Raw genomic sequence first — 17,739 nt, forward strand, 5'->3', positions numbered from 1 at the left:
AAGCTCCTGTGGCGGATCTGCACCAACGGCGAGAAGCGGTGGCGGATCTGCACCAATGGTGACAAGCGGGGGCAGATCTGCACGGCAAATTCCCCCAGGGTTAGTATTGGACCTAATTTGCTCGGTTTTTTCATAGGAGATTTACTTGGATTTAGGGTTTAGTCTAAAGTTTGTGCGTTTTATCACTGGATATTGTTCCCCCATAGGATGGATCCAGCTACAGCGTTCTTTCTTTCAGTTCGAATGGAGACCACTGTTCTAGTTTCTGCTGGTACAAAAGGAAAAGATTGTGGATTCACATTTCCTTTAGTTGTGGACAGCACTAGTTCATATACTAATTTTAGGGCTGCCATTTGTGCCATGTATCCATGGGGATTGTTTGATGCTGTGGAGATCAGATATTGGGATAGTTCCAAACTTTGTTGGGTCCCTGTGCAGTGTGATGCAGAGTTAGGTCTGATGTTTGCAAGTAATGCAGCAACTATGTCATGCAATTTGGAAATCATAGTTATACAAAGAACTAGAGGCCAGAGATGTGTGAACACATCTAGTTCCAGGCCATCTGGATCCAGAACTAGGGCTAGCAGTAGAACACCAAGTGCTCCTAGAACACCAAGTGCTTATGCAACTGCAAGTGTCAATGAAAGCCAAGAAAACCAAAAGAAGCCACTTGATCCTGTTGTGTAGGAGGCATTGCCTGATGCACCTGGTGTGGAGGATGAGGTTCTATATCTTGGATATGTCCAGCACAATAATGATGAAGGAGATGCAGCAGATAAAGAGTACATTCCTGCAGAATTTTCAGATGCAGATGATGATGAGAAGCAAGAGGATGTTGAGATGGGAGTTTTTGAAGATGCAGAAGAGGACAGACCTGTAAAGATGTATGACAGGGAAAATCCATGTGTGGATGAAGGTGTGGTATTCTCTAGTGCAGTTGACTGCAGAAATGCAGTTGCAAGCTTCTCAATCAAGTCTGAAACTGAGTTCCTTACTCTGAAAAGTGATCCAACAAGGTTTACTGTCAAATGTGCTTATGAGAGATGCAAGTGGAGACTGCATGCCTCTTTAATGAGGAAGAGCACATTGTTTCAGGTATTGTATTTTTGTCCTTTTGTTTTAGTTTATTTTCAGGTATTGCATTTTCTGTGTTTTAGTTTATTTTCAGGTATTGCATTTTCTGTACTAATCTCATTGTTTTTTTGGTTTTTTTCAGATTAAAGTCAACCCATATAAGCATACATGTCCTAGTGTGAATAGATCTCAGAGATTGAGAGCTGCAAAAAGAAGATGGATAGCAGATGCTTCTATGGCATGGATCAGAGCAAATCCAGGAATTGGTACTAAAGAAATTCAGAGCAAGTTGTTAGAGAAATATGGTGTGGAGGTGCCATATGACAGATGCTACCATGGCAAAGAGATTGCACTTGACAAGCTGTATGGAAAGTATAGTGATAGCTTTCAGCTATTATATACTTTCAAAGCTGAAGTAGAGAGGGCATCACCAGGCAGTATTGTGGAAATTGAGAAGCACACAGTTGAGTATAAGCTTAATAACAAGAAGTTCTACAAGGAGTGCTTTAGAAGGGTGTTTGTGTGCTTCAAAGCATGTCAAAAAGGTTTTCTGGAGGGGTGTAGGCCATACCTAGCTGTAGATGCTACTGCACTGATTGGTAGGTTCAGAGGGCAACTTGTGGCAGCATGTGCCCTAGATGGACACAACTGGTTGTTTCCTGTTGCATATGGTGTTTTGGAAGGGGTGTCAATTGAGAGTTGGACTTGGTTTTTTAGCAACCTAAAGAAAGTAATAGGTCATCCAGAAGGTTTAGTGATACATACTGATGCTTGCAAGGGATTGGAAACTGCTGTTGAGGATGTATACCCTGGAGTGGAGCACAGAGAGTGCATGAGGCACTTGGCCCAAAATTTTAGTAAGAAATTCAAGGGGAAGTTTTATGATGATAATTTGTGGCCATGCTCACTAACTTGTAGCATCAAGAAACACAACTATCACTTGAACCAGTTGAAAAGCAAGCCTAAAGTAAAGGAATATCTGGAGGAACACCACACAAAAATATGGGCAAGAGCTGATTTCAATGAGATGAGCAAAGTTGACTATGTCAATAACAACCTAGCTGAGTCATTCAACTCCAGAATCAAAAAATACAAGAGCCTGCACATACTTGATCTGCTAGACAAGATAAGGCAGTATATCATGGAGAAATTTGACTTAAGAAACAGAATTGCCTCTGACCATTTCATTGGGCACTACATCATACCAGCAGTAATGAAGGTGTTAATGGAGAAAACAAAAGGTTTGCAAATGAGTATAGTGAGGAGAAGCCCAACAGAGGCAGAGGTGACTGCTACTGACAGTGAGAAGAGAGAATGGAGGTACCCTGTTGACTTAGAGCGCTGGTCTTGCAGTTGCAGACAATGGCAGATCACTGGTAAACCATGCATCCATGCACTTTTCTTTATCACTGCTCTAAGAGGTGAAGCAAGTGGAATAGATCAATATGTCCACAAATATTACTCAGTTGACATGTTCAGAGCTACTTATGCTGAGAACCTACCAGCTCTAGAAGGCAAGCAACAATTGGACATTATAGATCCTGGATTCAAATTGTGTGCTCCTATTCAACACAGAGCTCCAGGCAGACCAAGAAAGCAAAGGATTAAAAGTAGCACTGAAGGAAAAGGCCTTGGTCCTAGGAAGCACAAGTGCAAAAGGTGTGGGAGATGTGGACACAAAGCCAAGGGATGCAAACAATCTGTTGATCCAGCCTTTGGAGAAGATGAACATTGGGGAGAAGACAATGCAGATGATCATCCTACAGCCAATGAACCAGCAGAAGCAGAAATACAAGAGGAGGAGGAGGAGGATGAGACATCACCTGATGTTCTGCAGCAGCAGATGCCACCACCAAAGGAGCCCTCACATGATGCATCTACATGAGCTAGTTGTGCAGTCAGGTATAAGATCTTGGCTTACAAATTCTTACATGTTTTGATCTTACTGCTTTCTTTATAAAATCTTTCAAATTGTGATATGCTTCCACTTGTTTTATCCCTAGGAAAAATTATAAAAGGGCAGCAGCAAGAGGAGCTTCTCCCAGGTGTGTCAAGCAGAAAGCAGTTGTGGAACAGGAGCAAGAAAGCAGTGTTCAAAGCAAAGGTTTCTCTCCAAAAAGAGCAGCAGCAATTGAAGCTCCAAACCCATCAAAGAACACTAGAAGCAAGGCAATGCTAGCTCCAAACCCATCAAAGAACACTAGAAGCAAGGCAATGCTAGCTCCAAACCCAGCCAAGAACACCAGGAGCAAGAAACTTAAGTTCTAGTGCTATGTTATCTTGTTGTTATGCACTTAAGTTCTAGTACTAAGTGTGCTTAAATGCACTATGAAGTTGCTATATTTGGTACAATGTCAGTTTGTTGAATTTGGTACAATGTCAGTTTGTTCTATTTGGTACAATGTCCGTTTGTTGAATATGTGCTCTATTTGGTACAATTGGCACCTGATTGAATATGTGCTCTATTTGGTAAAATATGTGCTCTTTTTGGTACAATTGGCACTACATATGGAATAAATATGTATTTGGTACAGTGTCACAAGCATCAGTAGTTCATAATGATCTTCAAATTTAGCATAGAAAAGTGCATCATAAACAGCATTCAACACATCTCTCTCACACACACTTTCTTCAACAACTACTAGAAACTAGAACACAAAAAACACAGCAACACACATTCCTACAAACAACAATGCCAGAACTAGCAGCATCTCATCTCTCTCTATCACTGTCTTCTTCAAAGCTAGATTTTTCTTTGACAGCTCCATGTTTTGCTTCTGCATTTTGTGGCTTTTGATCCAACTTTGTTCTAGCTCTGCGTGCAGGTCTTCAAAAGCAAGGGCAGCATGCAATGGAGGAGGAGGATCAACCCAAACGACCCAGTGACACTCATGTGGTAACTGCTTGAACATCAAATTAACAAAACATTAGAGACTGCATAAACACCATCTTAAACATGGTATAATTCACAAGATCTTACATCTAGAGGACACCCTAAAAAACGGCGGCCGGTGTTAGCTCCTCCCCACGCGACACGTCGGGCAGGAACAAGGCCATGACCAGGGCAACGATGCTTTGATAAAAGCTCCAATCCGCAATAACTTTCATCTGGAAGATAGAACTCGGAGACATGCTCCACAATCCCGACCCCATCAACCTAAATCAGAAATTTCCCCAATTATCACAAACCCTAGAACACATTGGGGGGGAGGAAGAAGCGTTGCCGGAGTTTTACTTACCTCTCCGACCACCGGCGAGAAGATGGAAGAGCCCGAGCTCGCCATGCGTCGCCGCTCCTTGCTCTACCGCGCCACGCCTTGCCTCCCACTCCTTTTTCCTCGCCGGCATTCTCGCTCTCCTCGGTTTGCTTGCGCTAGCACATTTCGGATGAAGGGGTATCAGGTATAGCACCGACAGGGGCAAAAATGTCCAAAGTAACGCGTCATTTGCGGTCAAACGGCACTGACTGGACGGAGAGGTGCCAGAAGGGCAAAAACGCAAGGGGAGCAGTCAAAGCTGGGCAAGACCGCGTGTTTTCCAAAATTAGGGGCAAATCAGTCGAGGGTGACCCAACTAAGGGTATAAATTCAATTCTCCCACAAAAGAAGTATTAAGGTGAACCTAACCATAGCATGAAACATATGGATCCAAATCAGCCCCTTACGAAGCAATGCATAAACTAGGGTTTAAACTTCTGTCACTCTAGCAACCCATCATCTACTTATTACTTCCCAATGCCTTCCTCTAGGAAGTGGCGAGGCCATGTTATAACTGTGTAGTCGCTTGACTACACAGGATTTTCGTACGGCATTGACCCCCACGTCTACGTACCACGTCGTTGAACCAGCAATTTAACTTACAGCCCATCTATTCTCTTATCCCCCCTGCTTGTGTATCAATTAGTTGGGCCACTATTGGGCTGTATAGTAAAAAGATAGTCCAAAATCCCTTAACTGATCGCACCGTATCGCTTGATCCACAAATTACGTGATCTCTTTGGCTCCCCTTCATGCATGCCTCTCCAATGACCGTGGACGGCCGCCACAGCGCATCGTCTTCAGACTTCCCATCCCGACGCCGGTGATCTTTTACTGGACTCTGGACATGAGATGCGAGGAACGACCACCTTGGGCCATCCGGCGAGCTGCGAGCGGCGCGCCCGCGGCTGCACACAAATTGTTCGTCTGGTACTCTGAATCAATCGACTAATACTATTGTACTAGTCTGCACTCTGTATCTGATCCAACACAAGGCAAGGCCCTCCACTTTTCTACTTCTACTTGTTTGTTTTATGTAATGCTTGACATCACAAGGCCTCTAGGCCCAAACAATGGTGAAGTGTCATGTAGTCGACGTTCACATGACATCACTAGAGGAGAGACAACATGCATCTCATCAAAATATCGAACGAATGCCAAATTCACATGACTACTTATAGCAAGACTTCTCCCATGTCCTCAGGAACAAACGTAACTACTCACAAATCATATTCATGTTCATAATCAGAGGGGTATTAATATGCATAAAGCACCTGAACATATGATCTTCCACCAAATAAACCAACTAGCATCAATTACAAGGAGTAATCAACACTACTAGCAACCCACATGTACCAATCTAAGGTTCTGGGACAAAGATTAGATACAAGAGATGAACTAGGGTTTGAGAGGAGATGGTGCTGGTGAAGATGTTGATGGAGATTGACCCCCTCCCACTGAGAGGATCGATGGTGATGACGATGGTGATGATTTGCCCGGCAGAACAGCTCCGCCGGAGCCCTAGATTGGTTCCACCAAGGGTTCCGCTTCGTGGCTGCGGAGTTTCGTCCCGAAAGCTTGCTTATGATTTTTTCTCAGACGAAAGACTTCATATAGTAGAAGATGGGCACCTGAGGCCTGCCAGGGGGCCCACGAGACAGGGGGTGCCCAAGGGGGTAGGGCGCGCCCCCCACCCTCGTGGCCAAGGTGTGGGCCCCCTCTGGTTAATTCTTTCGCCAAAACATGCTCCCGTGAAGTTTCGGGACTTTTGGAGTTGTGCAGAATAGGTCTCTAATATTTGCTACTTTTCCAGCCCAGAATTCCAGCTGCCGGCATTCTCCCTCTTCATGTAAACCTTGTAAAATAAGATAAAAGGCATAAGTATTGTGACATAATGTGTAGTAACATCCCATAATGCAATAAGCATTGATATAGAAGCATGATGCAAAATGGACGTATCACAAGTCCACCACCGACTCGCAACTAGTGGTTGATTTTTTTGTTCCAGTTGCAAATCAACCATCGACTCGCAACTGCATGGGACTGCCTTGTTTTATTCAAGTTACAAGACAACCATTGTGCACAACTGTGCCTTGTTCCTTTTCTCCTGCAGTTTCAAGTCAACCATCGACTCGCAACTAGGCCTGACCCTTTTTCCATCCCAGTTGCAAGTCCCCCATTGACATGCAACTGGGTCCTTGATCTTTTTTTGCCCTAGTTTGCAAGCCCACACATGACTTGCAACTGGACCCACATTTTTTGGGCCCAACTACAACAGCACCATCGACATGCAATTGGGTTTGACCCTTTTTTATCCAGTTGTGGATCCATACTAACTTGCAATTGGGCCGACAAATTTCTTTGTCAGTTGCAGGTCCACCATTGACATGCAAGTGGGCACTTGATCATTGTTTGCCCCAGTTGTGAGCCCACCCTTTAACTTACAAGTGGGCTTGACTCTTTTTCCACCTCAACTGCAAATCCACCATCGACTCACAAATTAGGGTTGACTTTTTTGTCCTGGTTGCAAGTCAATCATCCACTAACAACTGGTATGACCCTTTTTGCCATACTTGCAAGTCAACCATGGACTCACAACTCGGCTCGAATCTTTTTCCATCCATGTTTTAAGTCCACCCTTGTTAGAGATATAACTACTGAGTATAAACCGCCCAAGAGCGGACGGGTTATACCCATAAGGAGTTATCCATATTGAAGCCCATGAAGACAAGGAGCATGGCACTTTACTATAAGAGGTCTAAAGGCCCAGGGCCCAAAGGCGGATTAGGGCCCGTAGACATAAACCGCCATAAGGCGTGTAACTTGTGTTGTAAGATAGGAAAGGATAGAAACCAAGCCGGACATGTTTATGAGCCGGCTGGGATTCTGTAAACCGTCGGGCGTCAACCTGTGTATATAAAGGGACGACCCGGCGGCGGTTCAAGGACAAGAAACAACAACTCGAGAGCCAGGCAAAGCAGATTCGCTCCCTGGTTATCGAAACCCTAGCAATCCCATCACAACTGGAGTAGGCTTTACCTTCACCGCAAGGGGTCGAACCAGTATAAACTCCTTGCGTCCTTTGTCCCGCTTTAACCCCTTTAAGCTAACTACGTTGCGATGGCTCCACGACTAATTCCTCACACTAGGACATCTGCCGTGACAATCCCACGACAGTTGGCACCCACCGTGGGGCTATCTCACGATGGTTTCAAGTTCTTAGAGGGCAGCTTCGAAGGGCTCAAGGGATATGTTGTGGGCCAGATGACCCAGAGTCATCGCGGCAAGCTCTACATTGACGATGAAGGCTGGGCCCCCGAGGCCGGTTCAATTGAGTATGGATATCAGGTCCCCTTCGGCGGTATTCACGTCTTCATTGGCAAGATTGGCGAACCGGGCCCTGAGCCGGACACCTGCACTAACATCGTCGAAACGGCTCAGCGTGCGAGATCCGCCGGGGTTCAGCCTGCCATGAAGCGTGCCTTCGTGGGAGTCATCCACGGAGTGGAATCTGAGGATAGATCGGTATCTGGTGGTGAAACCGTCGTTTACTCTGATGACGAGTCATCTACCGGAGAGACCGAGTCATTTTACCAACTGCAAGATGACCGGTTTGGGAGTTGTTCCGATGGCGACAGTATTCCGGACCCCCTTGATCCGCCGAGCCGGGTTGCGATCTTCATGGCCGGTACGCAGTCAGCGCAGCATTCTTCAACCGCAGCAGCAATGATCTCCGGTTCAGCAGCAGCGACAGCAGCTGGGTCAGGAGGCCCTGCTCCACCACCGGCTCAGGTTTTGTCCGATTTGTTCGAGGCTTTGGCAACACTGCTGGCGGCTGAGGTTAATGCGGCGAATTAGGGTCAGCATAACGTAGAAGTTGCGAAAGTACAGGATCAGATAGCTCAAGCCAAGGCAGATTTGGTAGCCGAGAACACCAAGATGGCTGCAGAGCGGGCCGAGTTAGATGCACAGGCTTATCGGCTTATGCTGGATCAGAATGCATCAAATGATGTAATGAGGAGAAGGTACCGGTCCCACCTACCTCCGGTTTATGAGCCAAGGAACCTCTTTAACATGCCAGGAGCAGGAACCAGCAACCAGCCAGTGGTAAACCGGTTGAAGCACCTGGAACGGGGGCGCCGGTTCAGCCGCGCACAGTGGATCTGCCTCATCAGAATATCCCGTCACAGTGCGTGTCAACGCCTCTGGGTCATTTCTCCAGCCCCCTGGATAACATAGTCGCCGCCGCTTCACGATTGGCAGCCCTCCCAGTCCAAGGTGAGTCCCCGTAGCAGTTGAGATGTGACGGGCTAGGGAGCTCCTTCAGACAGCTTTGACTCAGCAGCAGGCGTATTCATACAGCCGCGAGAGGATTCATTCCACCCCGCGCCCAAGTCGGAGTTACAGAAGGCACTTTGATGAACCGGCCGTGTCAAGCAGTGCGCGGGACCATAACCCGCCTCGAGGGCATAATCCGGCAGGTGGTGATGCTAATGCTCAGGATTTGGTGGATCAGGGCAGAGCGCGCCGAGAAGCCGAGTTAGCGGCGCAGTACGCGGCCCGTCAGCTTACTCCGGTTCGTCCAACAACTTCGGTGGAGCCAGGAGTTACCTCCAGCTCTTTGGGGGTGCCATGTCTTGTCCCGGCTCTACGTAATGTGCGGCTTCCCAAAGATTTCAAAGGACCCCGCAAAGTGCCCAAATATACTGCCGATTTACCCCCCCGAGTCATGGATCGAAAGCTATGAGATGGCAATGGAGATGCTGGATGTGGATGATGCGGCATGTGCTAAATACTTCACCATGATGTTAGAAGGAACAACTCGCACTTGGCTGAAAAGTTTGCCAGCTAACTCCAACGGGTCGTGGGATGCGTTAAAGACCCGGTTTATCCAGAATTTTAAGGACACGTGCAAGCAGCCCATGTCAATTGTGGACTTAGCCGCATGTGTCCAAGAAGAAGGTGAATCGACAACCCGTTGGTTGCGCCGGGTTTCGGAAATCTTGCATTCATCGGACTGCATTAATGCCGATACAACAGTCTTAACGTTGGAGGGCAATTGCCGGTTCATGCCTTTGAAGCTAAAATTGGGACAGCTCAAGCGTCACTGCAATGACATGGGAACGCTTATGGCAGCTCTGGTTAAGTATGCCGACTCTGACAGTACCAAAGACCCCGAGTCTGATGATGAAAAACCAGGGAAGGGAAAGAAGAGCGGCAATAACAAGGGGCAGCAGCATAACCTGGTGGGTCATGGAAACAACGGTAAGCGCAAAGCAGATAACAGTTTGGATTTTGTAGCTAACACCAACATGCAGAATAACAATCAGCGTCGCAAGGGTAAACTGTCCCCGCGGGGTGGAGGGTCAAGTGTCAATCTCGAGCGCCTATTAAACCAGCCATGTCCAAGGCACGGGACGCGAGAGAGACCAACCACGCACCTTTGGAAGGATTGATTTATTATGCGGGAGTTCAAAAACTCGGATTTTTTCCAATACGATCATGGACCGCCCGGCGGTTCAGGAGGCAGTTCTCATGGGTCGGGTTATGGTGGAGGCAGTTCCGGTTCAGGATTTCAAGGCAACCAAAGCAGACATGGCAATTAAGGCAGTCAGGGTAACTAGGGTGGTTATAATCATCAGGGGAATCAGCAACAGCAATCGGGTTACTAGAGCAATCTGAAGCAGTTGAATAGTGGGAAGTATCATGTGTTCACCACTAGCTTATGCAGGCGCGATCAGAAGCTTCATAAAAGGGCAGTAAACTCCGTTGAACCGGTAGTACCCCATTATCTACACTGGTCTGAACAACCCGTTTTGTGGAGTCGAGAGGATCATCCACCCCGGGTTGATAACCCGGGTCATCTGGCATTGGTGGTGGCACCTCAGGTTGGGGGGGGGTACAAGTTCACCAAGGTGCTCATGGATGGAGGGAGCAGTATCAATATCCTTTATTATGAAACCTTCCGACGCATGGGGTTGACAGATAAAAATCTTAAACCGTCGAACACTGTTTTCCATGGTGTGGTACCTGGTAAATCGGCATATCCAGTTGGTAAGGTAGCTCTGGAGGTTGCTTTTGGAGATGATCATGATTCAAGATCAGAGACATTGACCTTTGAAGTGGTGAAAATCAAGAGCCCATATCATGCCCTGTTTGGACGACCGACTTATGCTAAGTTCATGGCAAGGACCTGTTATGTTTATCTGCAGCTCAAGATGCCGGGTCATAAGGGGACCATCATGGTACATGGGAGTCGTAAGATTTCTTTGGAATGTGAAGAAGGTAATGCGGCTTATGCTGAGTCGGTTTGTGCAACAGAGGAGTTGAAGTTCTACAAGGACAATGTTGATCCGGCAGATATGACTTCTTTGAAAAAACCAACTACAGAGCATGATCCGGCCTTGAAGTTTAAATAAGCTGAGGAGACGAAGCTGGTTGACTTTGTCCCTGGTGATTCATCCAAGCAATTCAGCATTAGTGCTAATCTGGATCCGAAATAGGAAGGCGCGCTCATCGAGTTCATCCATGAGAACCGGGACATATTTGCATGGAAACCTTCTGACATGCTAGGTGTACCGAGGGAACTCGCTGACCACACTCTTAATATTGATCCTAAGTTTAAACCGGTCAGGCAGTTTCTCTGCCACTTCAATGAAGAAAGGTGTAAGGCTATTGGTGAGGAGGTAGCCCGGCTCTTGGCAGCAGGGTTTATTGTGGAGGTTTTTCACCCTGAGTGGTTAGCTAACCCGGTGCTAGTACTTAAGAAGAACGGCACTTGGTGTATGTGTGTGGACTACACGGATTTGAACAAGGCTTATCCAGCTGATCCCTTTGCTCTTCCTCGTATTGATCAAATCATTGATGCTATGGCGGGCTGTGAGCATTTGAGCTTTCTGGATGCTTATTCTGGTTATCATCAGATCAAAATGGCAGTTAAGGACCAGGAGAAGACAGCTTTTATAACTCCCTTTGGAGCCTTTTGCTATGTATCTATGCCTTTTGGGCTCAAGAGTGCCCAGGCAACTTATCAGCACTGTGTGCAGAATTGTCTTCATGACCAGATTGGGCGCAATGTTCATGCTTATGTGGATGATATTATGGTGAAGTCCAGAAAGGAGGCGACGTTGATAGCTGACTTGAAGAAAACCTTTGATAATCTTTGGGTCTATAAGATGATGCTTAATCCGGCCAAGTGTGTTTTTGGTATTCCGGCAGGCAAGCTCTTGGGTTTTCTAGTGTCTAACAGGGGTATTGAAGCTAATCCGGAAAAGATCAAAGCTATTACGTCTACGGCTAAACCGGCGTGTATCAACGATGTTCAACGTCTGGCGGGTCGTATTGCAGCATTGATCCGGTTTATCAGCCGTTTGGGAGAGAATGCAATCCCTCTATATCAGATGATGAAGAAAATAGACAATTTTGTCTGGAGTGATGTTGCTAATGCGGCGTTTGAGGACTTGAAAAAGCAGTTAGCTGAGCCACCTATCCTTGCTGCTCCGGTCGATAAAGAGCTGTTGTTGTTATATGTGGCTGCTAATGCCCGGGCTATTAGTGTGGCCATTGTGGTGGAGCGCAAGGAAGCTGGGAAGGAGTATCCTGTTCAACGACCGGTTTATTATATCAGTGAGGTTCTCATTGAGTCCAAACAGAGGTAGCCACATTGGCAGAAACTGGTGTATGGAGTTTTCATGGCAAGCCGAAAGCTCAAGCAGTATTTTCAAGGTCATCCCATCACGGTGGTCAGTTCTGCCCCTTTGGGAGATATAATCCAGAACAGGGAGGCACCTGGCCGATTTGCCAAGTGGGATATTGAGCTTGGACCTCACGGGTTAAAATATGTGCCTCGTACGGCAACCAAGTCCCAAGCGCTGGTGGATTTTATCAATGACTGGATAGAGTTACAGGCGCCGGAAGAAAAGCCAGATCATACTTATTGGACTATTCATTTTGCTGGGTCCAGGCAATTGGAGGGCTCGGGGGCTGGAGTCGTGTTAACTTCCCCACGAGGTGATAAGTTTTGTTATGTTCTCCGTTTAATGTTCCCTTGCACTAACAATGCAGCTGAATATGAGGCTTTACTCCATAGTCTTCGAATGGCTAAGGAGATGAATCTAAGCCGGGTTAAGTGCTTTGGTGATTCAGACCTGGTGGCTCAGCAAGTATCTGGTACTTGGGATTCCAAGGACCCACTCATGACAGCGTATCATCGAGAAGTAGATATTGTTGCAGGTCACTTCAAGGGTTATCAGGTTGACCATGTGGACCGGCGAAAGAATGAAGCGGCAGACACTTTAAGCCGTTTGGGTTCCCAACATAAACCGGTTCCACCCAATGTTTTTCTGGATGTTTTGCATAACCCGTCGGTCAAGCTACCTACGGAGGAGGATTTGGCTATTCCTGACCCGGAGGCTCAGTTAGTGGTAGCTCTTCATGTTATCCTGGATTGGACGGTCCCATATTTGGCGTATATGAACCGGGGCGAGTTACCGAAGGACGAAACTTTAGCCAGGCAGATAATCCGGCGATCCAAGTCAATGACCATTATCAATGGGGAATTGCATCATTGCAGTGTAACAGGGGCATTTCAGCGTTGTGTGTCTCCTGAAGAAGGCTGTGAGATTTTGCGTGAGATCCACGAAGGAGATTGTGGTCACCATGCCGGTTCAAAATCCTTGGTAGCTAAGGCTTTTCGTCACAGCTTCTATTGGTTAACGGCTCATGCTGATGTTGAGGACTTGGTAAAGAGGTGTGATGGCTGTCAGAAGTTTGAAAGAGGTGTGATGGTTGTCAGAAGTTTGCACGCCGCGCTCATGTTCCGGCTCAAGAATTGAGGATGATTCCAATTACTTGGCCGTTTGCAACTTGGGGCTGGATATGGTTGGGCCCTTTAAGAAGTCCAAGGATAAGAAGACCTACCTTCGGGTGGCGGTTGATAAGTTCACTAAGTGGGTGGAGGCAGAGCCAGTCAGTAAGTGTGATGCAGCCACGGCGGTTCAATTCATTAAGAATGTGATTTTTCTGGTTTGGTTTTCCACACAGCATCATAACAGATAATGGTACTAATCTATCCAAGGGTGCTATGGAAGAATTTTGTCAATGTGAGCACATTCGATTTGACGTGCCATCAGTGGCTCACCCCCAATCTAATGGTCAAGCGGAGAGAGCCAATCAAGAGATCCTAAGAGGCATCAAGCCCCGGCTTATGGTTCCTTTAAAGCGGACGCCGGGTTGTTGGGTGGAGGAGTTACCTTCTGTGTTATGGAGCATCAATACTATGCCCAACAGATCTACGGGTTATACACCTTTCTTCATGGTTTACAGAGCAGAGGCGGTCCTCCCTAGTGAGATCTGTCATGAATCACCCCGTGTGGTGGCTTATGTTGAAGCTGACAATGAGAAGGCACGTCAGGAAGCACTTGACCTGTTAGATGAGGAGCGTGATATTGCAGTGGCGCGTTCGGCGATTTATCAGCAAGATCTGCGTCATTATCATAGTCGTCGGGTTAAAACCAGAACGTTTCAAGAAGGGGGTCTGGTGCTCCGGCTCATCCAGGATCAAACTGATATGCACAAGTTATCCCCGCCTTGGGAAGGACCCTTCGTGGTCAGTAAGAATTTGCACAATGGGTCATACTACCTTATCGATGTTCGAGAGCACAAAGACTCACGTAAATTGGAGGAGGAGACCCACCGACCGTGGAATATAGCTCATCTTCGGCCTTACTACACCTGAGCCATAGGCTCCTCTTATGTACATATTATTGACAATGTATATATTATATCAATATAATAAACCGGCATCCCTGTTAAAGCGGGGCCTCTGCTGTTATTCCTTGAAAGGTTTTTGGTTACATGGGGGCTTCTGTTTATAAAGCGGATTTCTAATTACCCATTGATCCGGCTCATAAGCCACACATAAAAAACACTTGGGGGCTTGCCACCCAAGGTCAAAAGGAGCCAAAGAGAGTTTGTTGCAAAGCACAACTCAAACATAGGCACCCACTGAGCATAGCTCAAAATATTACTAGGGGGCTCTTTGCTTCTACAAGAACCAAGAGTCTATAACCTTGTAATAGGCTATAAAAGCTAGGCTTGGAAGCCAGGTGTATTCACCTAAAACCCTGGGTTATCCTGCCTTCTTTAAGTAAGCCACTCCGTCCAAGTGATCCTGGTAGACCCGTCAAACGTTTGACAAGTCAATCTTATAAAGACCCTGAACTTGTCATAGTTAAAATGACGATTGGTTGATGTGAGGTCCATCTTATAAAGGCTTTGTGAAATGGTTTAACTCAGTGGCCTGGCAGCCCATGAAAAGCCTCGCCTTTTTACATATTTTCTTCTGAAATTTTTCTTTTTGATATTTCTTTTGATGCACTTTATGTTAAACCGGTGTTTATTGACCTGGCATGGCTATTGATTATAAGTTGGCCAAACAAATTGAGAATATGGCTGGTATCTATTGACCCGGCCTGACTGTCGATTATAAATCGTCGGTTTACAATCAGATATAAACTGGTCTTGATTGACCCGGTCTGGCTTTGACTACAAGTGGCCAGTATGATATTTGAATAAACCGGTGTTTATTACAACCCGGTCCGGCTTTACTGTAAACCGGCAAAACAGGGAGGAGTTATCAGTACTCAAGATTTGGGTTATCACCCTTACTACAGAAAGTTGGTTAGCCAATGATGTGATTCAATGTCATAGGTATGATATATTTCACATTTGATTATCATTCAATACAGCCTGGTTATAAACCAGGATTATATGTAGGGCATTATGACCCATCCAGCGATAAACCGCCAGGACACTTTTCAACTTGTTATATGCAGATACAGGTCAAATAAAGCTGCTAAGGATCATAAGCAGACATAACATAAATCAGGCGGATTACCAATATCATGCAAAGTGAATATGCACGATGGCATATCATACCAAGTGTTTAAACTAGCCTATTACAAGGCGTTTTGATGCCCAAAAGGATAATTGTTTTCAACAAGTATTGTAGTATGCAGAAGATTAAACCGGCCTCCGGATCATGACTCTTTGACAGGCTGGCTTGACAGTTGTGGATCATCCTGCACCAGCTCACCCTCCTCCTCTCCACCCAGCGGCTGGAAATCAATGGTGTCCAGTCGATTCCAGTTAGGGCCTTGAATACAGCTTCATCGCTTATAAGGTTGGAGGGGTCAACGTCAGGAGTGTAGGTATGCTTACGGATTGGTGGGATAAGATCCTTTACATCATGAGTTGGCGCAGCAAGTCGTTTGTTGTCAGCATCATAAACCGGCTGATAATGAGAAAGATTTGTTTCTTCAGCCAATTTGCTCGCTAATGGACGCATTTCCTTCGTCAAAGCTCGAAGATCATCGTTATCAAACTCCGACCCATCTTCCTTTATGCTCGGATAGTCGCGTCCTATATCAGCCGAGTCAAGACCTAGTATCCAGGCTTTAGCCCGGATTAGCGCAGTTAGAGCACCTGCCCTTGCAGCTGATCTTTTTAACTCGTCTACTCGGGCAAGCAGCATGGACAGCTTCTCCAATGTTTCTTTGATCAAGGTTGGGGGCGGTTTATTATGAGTAGCAGTGCAAATGATCCGTTGTGCGCCGGTATATAACTGCTCTATAAGAGTATAGGCAGCCTTCAACTTCTTTTGCATATCAGAGCCCAGGTGGGTAATGCGAGATCCTGCATCATTGAACATATTGATAAACCAGCAGCTTATGGGGTAATACATGTTGAAGCTTATCATAAGGGTACTTACCAAACACAGCAGTGGTCATGGCGTTGATCTGCCGCTTCAAGCTAGTCAATTCTTCTGCTACCGGTTTAAGAGCTGTTTCAGCGTCCTCCGCCTGCTTTAGCAGAGTTGCTTTTTTAGCGTCCCATCCTGCCCGTTCGCCTTTAAAGCCTTCTTTCAGTTGTTCCATGGCTGCTAAAGCGCCAGTCAGTTCTTCTTTAGCCTTGGAAGTTTCTGCCTGCTGGGACTTAATATTTTCCTGAAGGTTGGCAATTTGAGATTCTTTTTGGCTCAGATCGGCCTGCAAGCAACATATAACGAGTTAGTAGGGCATATTTGAAGTCCCAAGCACATAACAGGTTATACACTTGGCACTTGGGGGCTAATGCATATGGTTTTTATCAACTGACATTTTCAAGTCCCAAGCACATAACAAGTTATACACTTGGCACTTGGGGGCTAATGTATATTTTCTTAAGTCAGAATTATGGATTTTTATTCATCAATCGGTTTACAAAGATGGTTATCAAGCGTTTTGGAAGCTTCATGACAGAAAGGTACCGATTCATCCTAAAGGAAAAAGTTGAAGTATTACGAAGCCCCGGTTCATGATGACATCATAAACCGGCCCTTGGGGGCTACTGGAGTTGATATTAGAAATTGGACACAAGAGAAATAATTATGAAGGGTTAAAAGTTTTTACCTCATATCGCTCCTTCATCAGGCCTACTAAACCGGCTTCATAGTCGCGGCTGGTATACAGGCGGTTCAAGAAGCCGGAATGAATCTCTTGGGCATTAAGGTGGGCATAGCTGGATAAGTCTGCTTTCCACTTGCCTTTATCCATAGCAGAAAATTCTTCCTTGGCGCTATGCTTTGATAAAGCGATAGGATTGCCAGGGGTGGTGTGGCCAACACCGGTAATCATGATATCGTCTGTGTTATCTTCAGTAGTCTTGGCTGGGCTCGGCGGTTTATCAGCCCTTTTTCCTGGGCTCGGCGGTTCAGCAGCCTGACTCATCGGATTTGTCTCCACCGGTTCAACAAAAGTATCCTGAACTTGAGGCACTGAATCATCTAAGATAGCATCAGTGTTTGTATCCAGTGGTTCAGGGGTCTTCTCCAGTTCATACGCCGGGTTATCATCAGTCGATGTATTCAGCTTGGCCTTTTTGTTGGCTTTGGCCTTGCCCCTGAAAGGAATAGACATAAAGGTTAGCATAGCAAAGCATTATAAAGCGTCAAGAATTAAGTTTAAAAGTGCTCACCCAGGAACAGTCTTGAGAGGAGGGAGTTGTTTGGCCGTTGACTCGCCGGATGATGAATGAGGTGTTCCCTGATAGTTTGAGTCAGACGGATTAAGAGGTTGCCTAAAATAACCCGCCTTGGGATAAGAAGTATCATAAATATATGAGACCTCTGATCGACGTTTCCGGGTTGGCGTATTCGGTAAACCAGCTGAAGTAGCTACTTGGCCGCTGTGCCGGGTTGTGCAGCGAACTTCATGTTGCTGCTTCTTCAAAAGAAAGTTTGGGTACAAGTGAGCTAGAGGGTGAGAAAATCTTACTTTCTGGATTGCTTGACATGTTTTCTGTGTTGGCAGATGATCCGAACAGGAGGAAAGAATAATTACCTCTACATCATCAGCATGGCTGGCTTCGG

The 17,739-nt window shown here is 46.2% G+C and overlaps 1 protein-coding gene across 1 annotated transcript; it reads left to right on the top strand.

Moving 5' to 3' along the window:
* Positions 1–1,071: 1,071 nt before the first annotated feature.
* Positions 1,072–2,959, top strand: LOC147975126 (uncharacterized). The gene is made up of 2 exons (XM_087520286.1): positions 1,072–1,095; positions 1,217–2,959. Exons 1-2 carry the CDS (start codon positions 1,072–1,074, stop codon positions 2,957–2,959), a joined length of 1,767 nt encoding a protein of 588 aa, XP_087376412.1.
* The last annotated feature ends 14,780 nt before the right edge of the window (positions 2,960–17,739 follow it).

Source organism: Triticum urartu, chromosome 4A (genome assembly GCF_056163025.1).
Source record: "Triticum urartu cultivar PI428250 chromosome 4A, HENAU_Tu73, whole genome shotgun sequence".
Classification (NCBI taxonomy): domain Eukaryota; kingdom Viridiplantae; phylum Streptophyta; class Magnoliopsida; order Poales; family Poaceae; genus Triticum; species Triticum urartu.